Source organism: Cebus imitator, unplaced genomic scaffold (assembly GCF_001604975.1).
Source record: "Cebus imitator isolate Cc_AM_T3 unplaced genomic scaffold, Cebus_imitator-1.0 Scaffold389, whole genome shotgun sequence".
Lineage (NCBI taxonomy): Eukaryota > Metazoa > Chordata > Mammalia > Primates > Cebidae > Cebus > Cebus imitator.
This window is the reverse complement of record NW_016107704.1, coordinates 264,515-283,662: the sequence shown is the minus strand read 5'-3', so window position 1 is coordinate 283,662 and position 19,148 is coordinate 264,515. Positions and strand designations below refer to the sequence as shown.

Sequence of the window (19,148 nt, the reverse complement as noted above, 5' to 3'; positions counted from 1 at the left end):
GAAATAACGCAGAGGGAACACAAGGGGGCGAATGCTGCATGAACACACATTGGGGGACACCCCGAGACTGGAGTGAGGTGTCCACAAGCCAACTCTGGAATCGCCAGCAGCCCCGGGAAACTGGGAGAGGGAAGCAGGGACCCTCCCCCAGAGGTTTACCAGGGTGCTAGCCCTGCATACACCTTTCTTCCAGCTTTCAGACTTCTGGCCTCCAGGCCTGGGAGTGCAGTTCCATCATCATCGGTGTGTTGTCATTAGTTAGGGCAGCCCTGGGACACTCAGACAAGCCAGACCTCGTCCAGGCTGCGTCACCTACTTGGAGTGCTGAGGTCAAAGCTGCAGTCCCTGAGCAGGAGGAGCTGGGGACTGCAACCAGCCTGCACCGGCCTGTTCACAGGATCGCCTCCCGCCGCCACGCTTTGATGAAAGCCTCTCTCCTGCAGGTGAAGCTTACGTGTTCATCTAACAGACACCATGGGGGACGCTGGCCTGATGCCCAGAGGACCACGCTGCTGCTGCTTCGGCCACTGGAGAATTTTGAAGGACTTGGCTGCAGGGCCACCTCCCTGTGCCCAGGGGAGATGGGCGAGAACGGGGAGGCAGGCACAGCACCGAGGAGCTGTGGGTCTAAGTCCCCGGGTTGTTGGCTTCCATTCCCATGGGCCTTGCCGCCTGTGATTCATGGGTCACCTGAACCAAGACAAGACAGCCTCTTCATCAGTGTCTCCTGCGCTGAGACATGCCGCTTTGCTCCCTTCAGAAGCGTTTCTAGCTGGTGCCACTTGAAGGCCAAATCCAGTCCAGAGATAACATGGACCTTGGCAGGCCAGTACTCATTGCAGATGGCTTTTGTCAGATTTGTTTACAAACATGAGCAAGCCCCAAGATGTCCTTCTTCCTCCCAGGGTTTAGACAGGTCGTGCTTGCTGTGTCACCAAAAGTTAGTGCTTCAGGACACAGCAGACATGACATACGGACATGCACTGTCAGGTCGGGAACACTGCTCAGCTGTTACATCAGGTGTCGCCTAAAGCTGCCGCCTTACATATTTTAAGTCTGGCCTAAAGATGTTTCTGTACTTCGTGAACTATAACAAGGAGGCGTAAACAGACTGTGGTCTACACTTGCGGCAATCACCAAGTTTTGGCCAATCAAATGTAGCCAACTGTTCAAACCATGTTCAAATAAAGCAAACGCCGAGCTGTCGGCAGTCCAGCTGTGTCTGTACTTCACTTCCATTTTCTGTGTGTCACTTTTGTTTTTTTCTGTCCATAAATCTTCCACCATGCGGCCACTCTGGAGTCTCTGCGCCTACTCTGGCTCAGAAGGCTGCCTGATTCAGAAGGCTGCCTGCTCAATGACATACCTTTAAATTTAATTCAGCTGAAGTTTTTCTATTCTCACAGCCCACCTGCTAGATGTGGCTCTGTCACTGATGCTGGCCAGAGGGGCGTGGAGGGACCAGTGCTCTTCCCAGCACAGGCACTAGGAAGAGGCTGTGCCTTCTCCACCCTCTTCTCCCTAACTCCTGGCTGGAACTCTAAACCCAGGGTTAGATTCAGGGGCCTGTGACCTCCAATGGAAGAAAAATTACATCTTTATTTTTACTAACCTCAACCTCATATTATTTCCTTCAATTATGAATGTAGGCAAAAAAGCACAGTAGCTTCAGCAGGACTGTTTTGCTGCCAGCACAAGGCACATTTTCATATCCTATTCCTTGCCATCCTATGTTCTTTCTTTTATGTGTTAAAAAAAAAAAATCTTATTCTGAGACGGCCATTCATCAAGCCACTGGAAGGGTTCATGGCACAAAAAAGATGAAGCCCAGCAATAAGGTGAAAGAGAGACCACAGAGCCACTAGACACAAGGAGACTTGCACCCTGAGTCACCCCATGGAGCACTGACGAGCCTGGGGTCCTGAGTCACTGTGTGGAGTGCTGCCTGCCCAACACCAGCAGCAACAGCACTTCATAGTGACATGAGTAAGACAAACTTCCTGTGCGTTAAGCTACTGCAGTGACGGGAGGTGTTTATCACAGGGCTAGCATCATCCTAATCAGCATGGAGACACACAGGGCTCTGAACGGGAGCCTAGATCTGCAAATTGCCTGGTGAGGAGACCCTTGCAGGCTGCAAAGCTGCTCTTTGGTTTGCCTCCTCGGTATCCTAAGGGACCTGGGGTGGTGAAGGGAGTTCTGGGCCAGGAGCCTGCGTCCGCCTGAATAGGCCGTTCCTCTGGCAGTTTCCTCAAGCTCTGCCCTGGCCCCTTCCTGGGTCCTCCTGCAGCTTACCCTCCAAGGGGCATTATCACCCTGACCCTTGTCTCCTCCTGCTGTGCAGGCCTCACTGTGGCAGTGCAGCAGCGCCCCTCATGCAGAGAGTCCTGCATGCGGTTCAGCAGTTCTCTTCCTGGTGCAGCCAGGTCCGAACTGCAACTCTGCCACTTCTCAGGAATGTGAACTCCAGTGGAGTTGGCTAGGAGGGTATGACCAAGGCACAGTGGGTGAAGGCTGGAGCCTGGCTAGCAGGCAGGGGGTGAGCAGCTTCCTGACCTGCACCCTGGCACCTCTCACCTGGCCAGGGCTTCTCAGGGAGTGACAGTTGCTGAGCCTTTGAGACCCTGACATCCGACATGTGCAGGCACATTTCTAAGGCTTCCTTGCTTGGACTCGCTCCCCCTAACGCTGTTACGTGGACTAACTCCTCCTAAGGCTGTGACGTGGACTCGCTGCCCCTAATGCTGTTGCATGGACTAACTCCTCCTAAGGCTGTGGCGTGGACTCACTCCCCCTAATGCTGTTGCGTGGACTAACTCCTCGTAAGGCTGTGGCTTGGACTCGCTGCCCCTAACGCTGTTGTGTGGACTAACTCCTCCTAACGCTGTTGCGTGGACTAACTCCTCAGGCTGTGGCATGGACTAACTCCTCCTAAGGCTGTGGCGTGGACTCACTCCCGCTAACGCTGTTGCGTGGACTAACTCCTCCTAAGGCTGTGGCGTGGACTCTCTGCCCCTAACGCTGTTGCGTGGACTAACTCCTCAGGCTGTGGCGTGGACTAACTCCTCCTAAGGCTGTGGCGTGGACTCGCTCCCCCTAACGCTGTTGCGTGGACTTGCTCCCCCTAACGCTGTCCCATTTTCCAGACAGGGTCTCCCCCACCCCCACTGTTGCCCCCGCTGCTTTGACTCAGCCCCTCAGCTGTGAATGGAGTTGGTTCCTCATATCAAATCTTGATAAGACTGTGGTGGGAGTCGGCGTAGAGCAGGGAAAGCCTGGACTTTCTGTCGGAAGGTCGGGGTGGGCAGTGCCGACCATGGTACCTCCTGGCTCTGTGCACAGGGTGGGCCACCCCGACCCAGCTCCTCACACTTCCCGGCCTGCAGCAGTCACCTTCGGGTCCTGGTGAACATGCAGACTGAGCAGCAGGGCTGCACAGGGCCCGCCATGTGCATTTCTAAACAGCTCCCAGGGGACGCCAATGCCGCAGGCCCGAGGCCCATGCTGGTGGAGCGCTGGCCGGTGGGCAGCTTTGGGTGGCCTTTAAAGTGGGTGGGAGCACCCCTGCTGGGCCTGCCCCCACAGCTGCTGAAGGACCAAGCGAAGCACAGGAGGCACAGCACGCTCCTAAGTGATTCGTCACCATGGGGACTTCTGGATTCCCACTGCCAGTTCCTATGGAGTCAGAGAGATTGTAGCTCAAAAGTGCTGACAGCAGGGCAGACTGGCCGCTGGCCACGAGGGAAGAGGCAGTGGGGGCCACTGAGAGGCAAACGAGCTGCAGGACGCCGCTCCGCCTGACTTACGGCTCCCAGCACAGGTGAAAGGGGCTCAGAACAGCTCAGCATGTCCACTGAGGGGCAGGAAGGATGCTGAGAAAATCGATCTGAGGGTGAAAAAGGTGTGCTGCCTGCAGGCTCTTCCTTGCTCCTTGCAGGTTATATTTTAAATGAATGTCAGAGCCATGCAGCCGCTGCCAACTAATTCCCAGCTAGGAAGGTGAACGCCGCATCACCCGGGCCTTCTGCTCTGCCTGATTCTGCAGCTCAGAGGGAACCACGCAGCTGGCAAAACATGACGCGAGCACAGGACTGTGACCCATTGAAGGAGTGTGAGCGAAAACCTGGGGAGCCAAGCACCCCGATTCCAGCCTAGCTGGATGTATGCTGTGATTCCCAGCACTGAGTAGAAAGTGTGGCAGGTGGCTTTGCCACACTGCAGATACCACTGTTTTACGGGCCTGCGGCCTCCCTCGTTTTGCTCCCAGCCTTGACTGCAGCCGGCAGAGACAGGCACTGCCTCCAGCACAGCCCAGGCAAGCTGGGTTTCCATGGAGGCGTGAAGGGCCCCATCCTCCTGCCACTCACATGGCTTCTGCTGCTGGACAGGCACATAAAAGCATGTGTACGCAGCCTTGTGTGGAACCCACAGCAGACGTGCAAGGAGATCGGGGGTCTTGACCTCCTGAGAGTCTTTGGTGGGGGTTGTGTAGAGATATTTAAGTTTTTTCCATTCTGGAAACCACAGAGACCATGGGAGGGAGATTCTCTGTTCAAGAAATGAAATAGAGAAGCCGAGAGAAGAGGAATGGGGAAGTTGGGTGGCACTGGGTCTACCTGAAAAGGAAGGGGAAGCTCAGTGGTACCAGGTCTACTGAAGAGGGATGGTGGGGCTGTGTGGCAGTGGGTCTATCTGAAAAGGGATGGGGGACTGGGTGGTACCAGGTCTACCTGAAAAAGATGGAGGAGCTGTGTGGTACCAGGTCTACTGAAGAGGGCTGGGGGCTGGGTGGTACTGGGTCTACTGAAGCAGGATGGGGGGCTGGATGGTAGTGGGTCTACCTGAAGACAGATGGGGGGCTGAGTGGTGCCCAGTCTACCCGTGCTCCACAGCCTCGGTGCTCACAGCACTGCGTGCATCCCCTTTCAGAGCCGTGGGAAGCGAAGCAGCAGGGACCACATTCCTCCCATCACCCACGTACTCCCAACCCCTGGCTCACTGTTTCTCCCTCAGAGCAGGAACTCCGCAAATAGTTGCCGAATAAACAAGTGAACCAATGAATGAAACAAAACAAGGTGAGACCCACTGGGAAGTGCAAGAGTTGCCAGGGACAGCAGGGTGACCACACTCCTGCTGGGAGGTCTCCCAGACCATGATGCCCACATGCGTGCTGCCCGCACGGTGAAAGCATAGCACAAGCACGAGTGTGGAGTACACGTCCCTCCGGAGCACAACTCTGGGTGTGGAGCACGCACCCCTCCAGAGCACCTGTACTTTTCCCTTTAGGATGTACAGGACACTGGTCAAAGAATTTCCATCCAGGAACCAGCTAGGACTCCCAGGGTCTGTCTCTTCAGGCCTTTCCCACTGCCTTTCCATCATCCCCCACAGAGCGCCCGTGGCCCCACAGCCCCACAGCCTGCAGTCACGCTGTCCTCCCACTCAGCAGTGAGCCCGACAAATCCTAAATTTCTGTGGCAGGCCTTTGTTCCCACCTTTCCTGTGCCGTGCATGCTTTCAAACTGAGTCCTCTAACTTCTCTCCCCACCCTCGCTCCACTGCGGTCGGTCGCCTGGTCCCCTCTGACCGCCGGTGCCCTCCCCGGCTGCCCGGTCCCCTCTGACCGCCGGTGCCCTCCCCGGCGCGATTGCTGCAGGTTTTGCCAAGGCTTCTTCCTTCTCCACCTCCAGCACCTCGGTATGTCCTTGAGGCCTTGAACCCCTTTCCCACGCTGCCCACTCCTGTTCAGAAGCTGCATGCTGCCCCACCATCTCTACCCACCACTGCTGCATGCCCAGGTCATTACCTGCTGATGTCACTGCTGTCACCATCCACCCCACCTGAAGGCCCAACCCACTCTCCCTACCAACTCCTGATGCCAGCTCACCTCCCTGCCCAGTCCCACTCTCCCCACCAACTCCTCAATGCCAGCTCACCTCCCTGCCCGGCCCCATTCTTCCCACCAACTCCTCAATGCCAGCTCACCTACCCGAGCAGCAGGCTCCAGCGGACACATGGCTGACTTCCTCGCAGTGTGAGTTCATGAACTGGGGCCTGTTGGTGCTTCTCTTGCTCTCTTGCTACCTGGATTGGGTGAAAATCTGCCCAAATGTCTTTATGACTGGCTAGTGAATCCTGATGCATTGGCTTTCTGAGTATACCTTACTTTCGTCCAGCTGGCATTTTGCCAGTGTTTTCTCCTAGTCAACCTCCAAATCAAGGTGGATATCTTTATTAAGCTAGAACATGTGGAATAAAAGCCACTTTGATTCAGGAGTTTTCTGAATGTTCCTTTCCGCCAAGGACCCCCACTCTGTCCCGGAACCCACATTCCAGGGCAAGATGCAGGTCCTTCCCCCGCCTTCACAGCTTTCCTGGCTGTGGGATGTGACATAAGCAGCTTTCTCAACTGCTCATCAGCAATAGGCTATTATTAATTTTAAAATAGCCCTTGCATAATATTATTGATTTGTGTGGTTTTTTCTGTGAAACTCAAAGCTTAGTTGCATTGTGCTTGTCTAGGATTTCCTGTTTCATTCTGGCCCACTGCCCAGCAAATCCCACATGCAAAGCACACAAGAAAGTCTTGTAAGATAATGAAGCCAAGAGGGTGAGCACCGGGCAGTGCTGGTGGCCCCCTTTTGTGTCTGTCCTTGGTGCTCCAAGCAGTTTATGGAGGACACGACAGTCGGGAGAGCTGGCTAGGTCGGGGGGCCAGAGTCTCAGTGTCTGCCTGGCCACAGACCTGCAGGACCATGGTATGTGGCAGATTCTCCAGTGACTCACAAAGGAATCATTGTCTCCTCACTGGCATCTCATTTGGGGTGAAACCAACATAAGATGGCACACACACAGCAGAAGAGCCATGTATTAAATATCCATCATGTCACAGTTCTGCTTCCTGGTCTCCTATTTGAGGGCCTCTGTAATAAGCCTGGCGGGAGAAAAGCAAACACTCCCTGCCTGCTACATTGCATCTGCCATGGAAACTCTGAGAGGAGACTGCTCCATCAGACCACACCGGGAAGGCAGGATGCTGAATACAAGATTCTGCCCTCATTCATGGGCACAGAACCTTATCAGGTCCTAGGCAAATAGCCGTAGATTTGCGCAGCATCCCATGAGCTCTCTGAAGCATAAACATTAGTGCAGCAATGTGACTTCTCTCTCCCACGCTCAAGGACATGCTCTCATCCTTGGCTGTTCAAGACAGAACACTGCCTGCTCACTTAGCCTTTCCCTTGAACCTCCCTCTGGGTGACAAGCTCTGCTCTGCTCAGCTCTGCTCAGCTCAGCTGTCTGCAAGTGCACCTTCTGGAGGCTCCCAGAAAACACCTTCCCTCCTGCCGGGCAGACATGTTCCACAGAAGTGCCCCTGTTCTCCCTGCCACCGCCAGCATGGGAAGCAGGAGAGAGAAGAAAACAAATTGTTGTGAAAACATGTTGTCACAGCATCACAAAAATACATGCTATAGGGAACTAGAAACACCACTGTAACTCAGCAGAGGAGGGAACGCGTCAGTCCCCCCGCACGCCAGTAATGAAGCTTCTCTGGATGAACTCTGCAGCCTCGGAGGCTGGCCTTCAGCGGGGACAGCCAGGGCAGCCTCCTTTCCTAACTCTGCGGACAGAGGCTCGTCCCAGTTCTCCGCAGGGACCCACACAGCACATGCCTGTGCGTTGGCTGTTAGAACACAACAAACACAAATCCTCCTCGCTTTGGTCTTGTGCCTGTTTTACTTCTTCAGTGTGAATATGTAAGTGTGCACATGAACGGACTTGACAAATTCTAAAAATGAAAACATTATAACGCTTTGAAGCATGGTAAGATTTCCTTCCCTCTCTGTTCCCTCCCTCCCTTCTTCATCGTAGGATATTAGGCCCCAGTGGAATGAAGAACTGTGACAGTGGAGGATGGCAGAGGCCTGGCAGGGCATGTCAGTACTTGGGGAGGTGGCACCCCCATCTGCCGGGTAGACAGCAGCACAGCCCACTAGCGTACACATAGATTGATAAAATAAGTAGAGACAGTGGGAGTCAGGTTTATCAATATGAGGGAAAGTTACAAATATGGACAGAAAGAAAACTAGAATGGTCTCTGCAGTATGAGATTAGAATTAAAAGCATTGGTGTGAACCCACAGCTTGCAGTATATGTGGATCAAGTGGAAGTGAATGCAGATGTCCATGTGTGTGCGGGGCGGCACTTCTCTCCGGGGAGGTCCGGCCGGCTCCAGCTTTGGGAAGCCAGGAACTAGAACGCACTGTAATGCCTGAGCATAAGAAGGGCTCAAACATCGGCCCAGAGGCAGTAAGACGAACCAGACACCAGGCTGGGAGGCTCCCTGGCCAAAAGGGGGCTATTTAAGCCATAATGAAAGCAATGGATTTTAAGTCACAGAATGAAATAGGAAACAACTCCATATTGACTTAAATCCCTAAATGAGGAATGGAATATTTACACAACTTCCGAGTCCTATTAATTATAAAGAAGAAATGAAAACCTAAGACTTGAGCTGACAGACCTGGACCCAGTGAGGGTCGCGTGCTGTCTAACAAGATGTCACAAGGAGAACCCCCAGTGCTTACCCTAGAAGTGTGCCCCAAGGAAATGCCAGGGGAAGCTAAGCTGAGGGACAGTCTACAGAACAACCACCTGCAATCTTCACAAGTGCCAGGGCCACAAAAGCCAAGAAGTCCCGGGCAGTGTTCCAGACGGCAGGAGAACATGGGGCACAACAACCAAATACCCTGCGGGTCCTGGGTGGAGGCTTTTGCATCAAAGGAAATTGTTGAGACAACTGGTGACAGTGAAATGAGGTCTGTGAATGGGTGACAGTGATGCACCAGGCCCATTTCTTGATCCAGGGGGTTATGCTGTTAGGTATAAGAGAATATCCGTTGTAGAAAACGTGCCCTAAGTATCTAGGGGTGATGTGCATCATACAGCAGCTTAGTCTCAAATGTTTTAGGGGGAAAACAATTCTTTGCAACATTCTTGCAAATTTCCTGTAAACTTAATCTTTTAAAAAGAAAAAGAAATACGGAATCAGGTGTCCAGACATCTAGGGAGAGGCCTCACATGACTAAGGGATGGGGCTGGTAGGGGGGTTACTTGTCACCACACTCTTTGGTTCCAGATTTTGGCTGTTTCCACCTATTCTGTTCATGTTGGTGGCAAAATCTGTGTCTGTGCATACTTGTTTTTTCTTGGGAGTGGAAGCTGTCCAGGAAGCCCTGCATGAATCCATATGTTCTCCCTTCATCTGCCCCCAAAAAGGAGAACACCAGGAACAGCTTAGCGAGCGCCCAGGGAGGTCAGGTGTGTGGGAGCCTATGTGTACCCAGCAGGCGATGTTGACTCACAGTGGATGTATTAGTCAGGCTCTCCAGAGAAACAGAACCAACAGGATGTGTGCGTGCAGGGACATCAATCTATTTTAAGGAATTGGCTCATGTGATTACAAAGGCTGGCAAGTCCAAAATCTGTAGTTAAGCCCAAACGCTGTATGCTGGAGAATTCTCTCTTGCTCGCAGGAGGTGAGTCTTGTTGTATTCAGGCCTCCACTGACAGGATGAGGCCCACCCACGTTAGGGAGGGCTCTCTGCTCCACTCAAATCCACTTACTCGAGGGCTCATCTCATCCAAGAGCACCCTCACAGAAACTTCCAGAATAATGTTCAACCAAATATCTGGGCATCCCAAACCCAGCCAAGTTGATGCAGAAAATTAGCCACCATGTTGAACAGAAAATCTAAAAGGAAAGTAGAACAATTTTTCTGGGCTCTATTTTTGTTATAATTCCATTATTTTAATACAAACGTGTTAAACTGCCTGAACTTCACAGCTATGGCCAACTGTAAATGCAGTGATATGTTCTCAACATCCACGCCCCTGCTTCTCTGCATTACCATGTGTCAGAAATGGTCCAGTGACTCACAGCAGCAAAAAAGATAACACAAAAGCAGCAACTTGCCTGGCCCAATGTAAAAATTAGCTACCAATCTGTTGAAATTAAAATGAGTAGTAGAAGACATACCACATTCTTAAGCAATGGACCAACCCTTTTGTAGGGAGACTGCTAACTACAGAAAAATCACTGATAAAAGGAAAAGGCATCCCATCACATAGGAAAAGAGCAAAAGTTTTCACAAAAGAGCAAGGCCAGGCCGGGCACCATGGCTCACGCCTGTAATCCCAGCACTCTGGGAGGCCGAGGCGGGCAGATCACAGGTCAGAACTTGGAGACCAGCCTGGCCAATATGATGAAACCCTGTTTCTACTGAAAATACAAAAGTTAACCAGGGGTGGTGGTGCGCACCTGTAGTACCAGCTACTCAGGAGGCTGAGGCAGGAGAATCGCTTGAACCTGGGAGGCAGAGGTTGTAATAAGCTGAGATTGTACCACGTCACCCCAGCCTGGGTGACAGAGTGAGACTTCATCTCAAAAAAAAAAAAAAAAAAAAAGCAAGTCAAACTTTGTAACACACCTCGCTTCCGCCATCCACACTTTCCACTCCTCTGCACATCTGATTTTGATCACCACACCCACACTAGGGACAAAGAGAAGTGACAGCGTTGCCGGCAACAGCATTTAGAAGAGGAATGAGCTCCTAATTTTTTATTGAACAAGTCTTGTTACCTCAGTAAAAACAAGCTGCCATCTGCCTCCTAGAAATCACCTTAGAAAAATCATCATCCATGTATGTATGTGTGTGTGTGTGTGTGTGTGTGCGTAACTGTCATTTGTTAACTGTCGCTAAACAAAGAACCTTCACAAGGCAAACCGGGGAGGCCATGGAGACTGGGTTCTCACACCTAGATGCCTGGTAACAAAAAAGACTACAAAAACACAACTGCACAAAGGCATCACAAGGTGACACAAAAACATGCTTCTTGCAAGTGCATTTGACCAGCCACTGCCCGTCCCACCCTGGACTGGCCTCGCCCTTGTTATTCATCCTGTAATCAAAGACAATCATCACAAAACAGTGAAGTAATCCTCTTGTATTTTCCCCTTACAAGCCTTTGTCCTCCTTTATCCCCCGAATATGCACAGTTTACTATGGCACACATATTCCCATTGCAATGCCCTGTGCCCCCAAAAATATCATTTTCTTTTAAAGAGCCTGTCTGTCATTTAGGTGGACAAGCTGAAATTTTTAATTACTTCAGTCAAGTAACGCCCTCTTTTTTTTTTTTTGAGATGGAGTCTCACCCTGTCACCCAAGCTGGAGTGCAATGGTGCAATCGCAGCTCACTGCAACCTCTGCCTCCTGGGTTCAAGCAATTCTCTGCCTCAGCTTCCTGCCACCATGGCCAGCTAATTTTTGTATTTTTAGTAGAGATAGGGTTTCACCATCTTGGCCAGGCTGGTCTTAAACTGCTGACCTCGTGATCCACCTACCTCGGCCTCCCAGATTGGTGGGATTACAGGCGTGGGCCACCACACCAATCATAATTCCTTCTATTTTTAAAGACAGCTTCCATTTTTTATTTATAAGTACCCTAACTGCTAATCATATATTTGATCATGTTTACATGTTTTCGTTGGGGACATTATTATAAATGTGAAAAGTTTCTGTAAATGGGATTATGGATTACTCACTCACACGCTTGTAAAGTGCGGTGATCTGAGTTACAGTGATCCTGTTTTGTTAGTGTTTGCCTGATATTTTCCACCTCATCTCTCATCATTAGCAAGTTGCATCCCACTGACTCCACATCACAAAAACCACTTGATTTCCTGTCATTGTCACAGGTTAGATTCTCCGTTGTAACAAAATGTTACTCATTGACTTAAGGAGAATGATTAACTTGGGGGAGACTCCAATCACCCTGAACAGAGGCCACTCAAATAGCTCTTCCCATAGCTGCGTCTGTTCTGCTCTAAAACATTCAGAGAAAAACCAATCGGGTGACATTCCAATTTTGAATTAATCAAAACTGGTACCAAGCCCCTGAATACTGGGAGCATCTTGATGACTGGCTGAATCTTCTAAATTTAACTAGTGCATGGCTTTTCATGTATTTTGTTATCTTTGGGCCATTGCTGACCGTCTTTCCTCAATTCAGGTTAAATATTTTCAAAACACCTACCATGCCCAAGTAGCTGTGCTGGGTGCAGGGCTGCATGGAAGCTCACGCCTCAGGGTGCAGCCCGAGACACAGTCATCGAGACAGCAGAGCAGGTGCTGACAGGTACCACCGACAAAGCGGTACACACAAGGTCCAATGTCTTTGCTGGTAAAAATGGACCACTGCCACTCTGCAGACTTTTTCAGTCTTAAAAGTGGGTAGGCAAAAGTTATTGCGTAATCCTTGCTCCCTCAAACAAAGGGAATGTAAATGCCTAAGAATGTACAGGTCTGAAATGTGAAAAGCACATCAGCATAAAGTCAATACAGCATTTAATGGACCTTAACTTTATCCATCTCAAACTTGCTAATCACTATCATCTGAGCCTGAAATGCTAATTCTGTCCTTTTTGTCTAAAATAAATGGAAAGCTCCTTACAGTCACTCAGAAAAAAATAGAATTATCGTCAAGAAAAATGACATAAAACTGCAGCATTTCTCATCATCTGTCAGAGATTTTGCTTCAGATAAGAAAACCCTCACTACCGCCCTTCTATGGGAAACTTAGTTCATCCAGTGAACAACTTATGTTCTATAGACGCACGGATATTGACTTAGTATCTGCGATTCTATCCTGGTAAATTCATGAGCTAGAGCTTGTGAGGAAAACTAGTATTTTAACTTCTGAGTCGTTTCCAGCTTTCTGTAGTGATGTATCTAGCCAATATAGTTGAATTTTGAAAATATTTTACAATTCTTAGTTGTCTTAGGACCTGGATTAAATTATTTTTATTCCTGATAAAAGTTCACAGAAACAAAAAGTAAAACCAGGCCATTTGTGTGTTTTCTTCATCTGGGCATGGCGAGAAGCCAACAGCGGGCACCTTCTGACCGGATCGCTGTGTCACATGCTCTTTTTTTTTTTTTTTGCCTAGGCTAGAGTGCAGTGGTTTGATCTCAGCTCACTGCGCCTCTGCCTCCCGGGTTCAAGCAGTTCTCCTGCGTCAGCCTCCCAAGCAGTTGGAACTACAGGCACCTGCCACCATGCCCAGCTAATTTTTGTATTTTTAGTAGAGACAGGGATTTCACTGTGTTGGCCAGGCTGGTCTTGAACTCCTGAGCTTGGAATCCACCTGCCTTGGCCTCCCAAAGTGCTGGGATTACAGGTGTGAGCCACCATGCCTGGCCTCTCTTTTCTATTTTATTCATTTATTCACTCCGTCTCTAGAGAGCGCCGGCTTAGAGCTGATGTGCCTGAGACACAGGGGTGCACTTGTGGAGCAGAAGCAAGTTGGGCAAAGTCCAGGCCTCTGTAGTGTGACACGGCCATTAGGGTCCTCAGGTCCTTCCCCGCGGCTGCTGTCTCCCTTTCTTCAGGTTCTAAGGAAGACTTCCCTGACCGCCTTCATAACCCTGACCTCCTCCCTCCCTCCCTCCAACCCACCACCATCAAATGCTCCAGCTACGCTCTTTTCCCTTACTGTTGCCCTGCGCCGGAGTGAGCTCCCAGAGGAAAGAGAGCCCTCATGGTCATGGCCCAGTGCCTAGGAGAGAGGCAGCTCATGGAAAGTGTTGAAAAAGTGTGGAATGAATCAACGGACAGCTCTTGGTTTAATGGTAGGAGACGTACAGGCCTCACCTCCACTGTGCAGGCCTCATCTACACCAGCCAGGCCTCACCCCACTGTCCAGACCTCACTTCTCCCACCAGGCCTCTACCCGGTCATCCAGGCATTTTCCCTGCCATCTAGCCCACACTGACACTGCCACGCCCTCACCTCTGCTGCCCAGCCCTCACCTACACCACCCAGGCCTCATCTATGCCATCCAGCCCTCACCTCCCCCGCCAGCCCACACTTCCACCATCCAGCCCACACCTACAATGTGCAGTTCACACTTCCACTGCTCAGGCCTCATCTATGCCACCTAGCCCTCACCCATGCCATCTAGCCCTCACTCACACTGCCCAGCACTCACCTTCCCCGCCCATCCCTCACCTTCCCCGCCCAGTCCTCACCTCCACCAAACACCCACCGCCTCTGCTGTCCCGTCCTCGCCTCTGCCACATCACCCGCATTGACCTTGTACAGCCCTCCCCTGTGCCATCCAGCGGCACCTTCATTGTAACACAAGAGCTGGAAGAGTGGAGGCCCTGGTCCCCAGGCATGGAGGTCCAGAGCCGCCTAAGACTGCAGAGAACTCTTAAGGGCCACCCACGGAGCTGGTGCTGACAGCCGATGGAACTTGCTTAACTAGATGAGTAGGGCACTCCAGGCCACCCAAACTGTACGGAGAATTCAGGCCTGAAGAAGTGCTCAGCAGAGCCCTCATGGCCATGGGGGAGTGGGTGGAGTCACTGCCAACAGGGCGGGTGGAGTTGAGGGATGATCCCTGAGCCACCATGCTGGGCTGGAGGCATGATCGGGGAGCAGAGAGCTATGGTTCAGGAGAGTGGCACAAACAGGGTGCCAGCATCCAGCACTGAGTCAGGTGGGGTGGCTGTCAGTCATGGCCCAAACAGGAAACTGAGGCTCTGAACTAAGTCAATAAGGAGAAGGAGAAACTGAATATAATTAAGAATACTTTCATAATTTAGGCAAAACTGAAAAAAAAAATTTGGAGTTCACTTTGAGGTTTCTACCTGGAATAAGTGGATGGTGATGTCATTTGCTGAGATAGAGGAGAAAGTTTCAGTGGAAAGCTAAGATACCTAGGCCGGGCATGGTGGCTCACGCCTGTGATCCTAGTACTCTGGGAGGCTGAGATGGGCAGAGCACCTGAGGTCAGGAGTTCTAGAACAGCCTGACCAACACAGTGGAATGCCGTCTCTCCTCAAAATACAAAAATTAGCCGTGTGTGGTGGCATGTGCCTGTAGTCTCATCTACTCAGGAGGCTGAGGCAACAGAATCACTTGAACCCAGGAGGCAGAGGTTGCAGTGAGCCGAGATCACACCACTGCACACCATCCTGGGCAAAAAAAAAAAAAGTACTTAGTACTTAGAACTAGATTCCTAGTTCTGAATACGATACAATTGCTAGTGTTAGTAATTCAAACACATAATAATCTTGCACTGCTAGCTTGGAGGGAGGCATTGCTTTCTAGTGACAAAGCATTGCCCCCTCCTGGGCAAGAGAAATGCTCTCAGGCACAGCAACAGCGCCGCTAAGGTGCTGATCTGGAGGAGTTTCATGGGCACTTCGTTTTCTTTTCTCGCTGTTCCTCTCATCCCTGTGGACTCGTTCCAGGGTCCTCTTTTCCACGGTGCTGCAGAGACACTCCCGGCAGAGGCCTGTCCTGGCCGAGACCCGTCCTGGCAGAGACCCAGGCCAGCTGCCCCTCCTGGCTGTTCTGCATCCTGAGATGTACCTGCTTCTCTGTCCCTGTGGGAGACACTCGTACACCCTGATCCCAGAGCCCGGCCTGCTCCTCCTTCCACACATACAAGCCTCAGACCCCACTCACACGGGAGGCCTTTCTCTACCACCTCTGCCAAGTGATACAGTGAGAACCACGTGGTCAGAGTTGCATCTTCCCGAGTTGAATCTGGAAAATGCGCATGACCTCCTTGTTTAATGATGTAAAAACACATGCTGGGACCTGATCTCCGTCAGTGAACACTGAGTGCTGACTCTTCCCCTTCTCCTGTCTCCTGAGGCTCGTGAGTGCCTTGTATTACGTGACCTGGTGCAGGTTATCAAATGCTCATGCTAATGAGCTCTAGGTCAAAATAGAAATATTGAGGGATCCAAGCATTTACCTGTGCCAGCCCCTCTCCAGGGCTTTCTTCCACTTCGCAGAGGTGACATTGGCAGGAAACCAGCACTCAGCAGTCCATGTTTACTCCACAGCCCACTCCTCCCCCCAGGATGTGCCCCTGTTAGCGACCCAGTCCGCTCTCAAATGCTCAGATTCATATAATAAACACATGCTACTTAAAAAACAAGAAGGGCTTGTTTAAAAACCACAAAGGCAGCCGACCGAAGACATCCTCTGAGAGGCTGCTTTCCTGGATCCCCCATGGCTATAGAATCAATGCAATTTGAATAGGAAGTCTGTTCAAATCCACCAGCTCATCTGGGAATAATGAAGATAAAACGCTAGCCTTGAGCCCTGTGTTTGCAAAGTGACCCAAAAAAAAAAAAAAAAAAACGAAGAATTGCCATCTTTTAAAGGACACCGAGGCTTGAGGGCCCACGCCCTGTATTACACCCACTGCCTGAGCACACGGAGCAAATGCAGGAAATCAGACCTCAACCCTTTCCCAGGCATCCAAACACAAACCACCAGTCCTGCCCTGCCAAGCTGACAGAAAAACACTGGAGACAGAAAGGAGCTCAGAGAAGGGTGGAGGGACAATGAGAGCGTGGGGACCCTACACCCTCGGACTCCACTGGCCTTCCCCACAGCTGCAGAAGAGGGCTGAGCGCCTCCCTCTACTACAGAAGAGACAAAATAAAGGCACAGCTTCCATCGAATCCCTGATGGTCTCAGTCTGTCTGTCTGAAGGAGCTGTCAGGCCTGGCCAGGTGCTCCCTGAGCTCATTCCTGAGGGGCCGAGGGCCTTCCTGCGTCTCCTTTAATGCTGGCGGGGGAGGCAGAGGCCACTCAGTCTGGGATCAGGGCTGCGACACCTGCTTTCTCACTGTCCTATCTGCCTGGTGAACCTTTGTCTCTCTCTGAACATTTTGCATTTCAGCTTGTCTGGTAGACACTATGAAGCCAGGTTTTGGTTTGAGCCAATTTGAAAATCTCTTCTTTAAAAGGGTGAGTAAACCCATTCACAGGCATTGATACAGCTGTTTTTTTAATTTCTTTTTTGCAAATTATGTTGACAACATGGTTATTCTGAGGATTAAATATTCCACGTGTTGAATGCAATGCCTGCCACACAGTAAGTTCTATTTTAAATATATGTTGAATAAAACATAAATAGGATATTAAATAAACAAGATGTTAGCGTGATTAAGACAAACAGAGAAAAGGATTTAGAAAGCAGAGGCCAGGAGACCCGGAGACAATGCCAACAGGCGGTCTTAACAACGCATGCAAAGCACCGCCCTGCACTGCCCCGATGCCTCAGCACACGAGCGAAAACCCTGCACGGCAGGCCGAGACCGTGGGTGCAGCAGTCTGCCTGAAGCGAGAGCCACGTCATCATGGGTCTAAAAGGAAAGGGCGCCTCCCAGTTCTGGAACACACGATGTAGGCCTGGCACATATCACTGGGACTCCATTTACATTTCTAAATACTTATCAGTGCATGGATCTGGCTACCCTCTGATAAGAAGTGAGGCCTGACAGAAGCTAACCTTGCAGTAACCCAGAAGAGACTGCTTGATGGAGACAGGGGCTGGCTGCTCCGTGAATACACCCAAATCTCCTCGGGCAGGAGCAGCAAAGTCACCATTCCAGGACACGCCTATGACCACAGCAGGCCTCCGACAAGGGAGCAGCTGGCCAGGGAGTGATGTCCTGGGGCTCTGGCCACCTGAAAAAGGCACACTCTGCACTAGGGACACCCCCCAGGCCCACGAGGCACTGGCTCCTGCCATGTGCAGCCCTCTTTGTCCCGACAGGGCCCCCACACCAAGAAGGCAACATGCTCCGAGGGGAACACTGGGCGAGAGGGTCCCCTGAATCGGTGCCATCTGCCCAAACTCCAAGCATGCCTGCCTGATCTACCAGGGCACTGCAGGGCGTAATGGAGAAGAAAAGAACGATCTGTGAGCTTTATCATCCCAAGCACAAAGCAGCCACTCAGGCGCGGGAGAGCTCCTTTCTCCCATGAACTTCACATGCACGCCATCTCTACGTGGACTACAAAACCCAGTTCACAGGCACAGAAGGAAAACAGCAGAGCAAACACGAAGGCTTGCTGTTCAAAAGCAAACACGAGACTTCCCTTTGGGGTTGTTTTATAGAAAACTGCAGTTTGTGAATTTTTCTTGCTTTTTAAAACACAGAAAAGTTCCCAAACATGGGCATCAGTGCTTGGCCTTTTTAGGTGGGGGATAAAAGACTGGGCCATCTTCACAGACCCGCAGACCCCGGCTCTCGGTGCCCCCACCCGCCAGCCAGACTTCCTTCTCGGGGGGTGGCTCCTGCCCCGGCTCAGTGCAGTTCTGCAGTTTCTGGTCTTGCTTAGTGAGGCACAGTTCTATCTGGCCAATTGTCTGGACTTCCTCATCCTAAAAATAAACAATGAAAGACACTTTAGAATTCAGATCTTGGGTTATCATCAAGGTCTTATGATCATGAACTTTTAGAACTTGAAGATAACAAAAGCAGAGGCTCCACAGCTCAGGTTCCAGGTTCGAAGAACAGATCCCTTCATTTAGCAGGAGGCGTGTGCACAATAAATTGGAGCAGGCAGCCCCAGGTGACTTGCTTGTGGGCAGGGGAGCTGGGCTTGGGGCTTGGAGCTCCTGGTCACCACCAGAGGCCAGCCTGGCAGCCCTGTTGAAAAGCCTCTGCTTTTATCTTAGAGAAAATTAATAAGCAATTTCCACATCTACAAAGACACGCACAGATACAACAGCACACAACATACCTATCAAGATATTAGGAGAAGAAATGGGTTTTATAGGCCAAAAGGGCAACAGTACCCTATTGCTAAAAGAACAGATACACTCTTGATAAAGATAAGCAGGAAGACAAACCCTGTCCTAGCATGGTGTCAAGGAGCCATGTCCGCTCACATAGACACACGTGTGCCCACAGCCCACATACACAGACACACAGACCTGTGTACACATATAGAACAGGCCCATACAACCATACATCACACACACAGCACATACCCACGTGTACATGTTCACATGCACATGCACACAGATGCACAGGCCATGTACACACACACACACACACTGCACATGCACACAGATGCACAGGCCATGTACACACACACACACACACACTGCACACAGATGCATAGCCCCATGTACACACACATGCTCACACACACTGCACATGAACACAGATGCACAGACCACATACACACNGTACACACACATGCTCACACACACTGCACATGAACACAGATGCACAGACCACATACACACTCACACACGC

General features: G+C 51.0%; 1 protein-coding gene across 1 annotated transcript in view; it reads right to left on the bottom strand.

Moving 5' to 3' along the window:
* Positions 1 to 17,779: 17,779 nt before the first annotated feature.
* RNASET2 (ribonuclease T2) overlaps positions 17,780 to 19,148 on the bottom strand; it is a 29,801-nt gene continuing 28,432 nt past the window's right edge. The window contains exon 10 of the mRNA XM_017508307.2: positions 17,780 to 18,265. Coding sequence (XP_017363796.1) covers positions 18,062 to 18,265 — 204 coding nt within the window. The 3' untranslated portion in view covers positions 17,780 to 18,061. The remainder of the gene's footprint in view (positions 18,266 to 19,148) is intronic.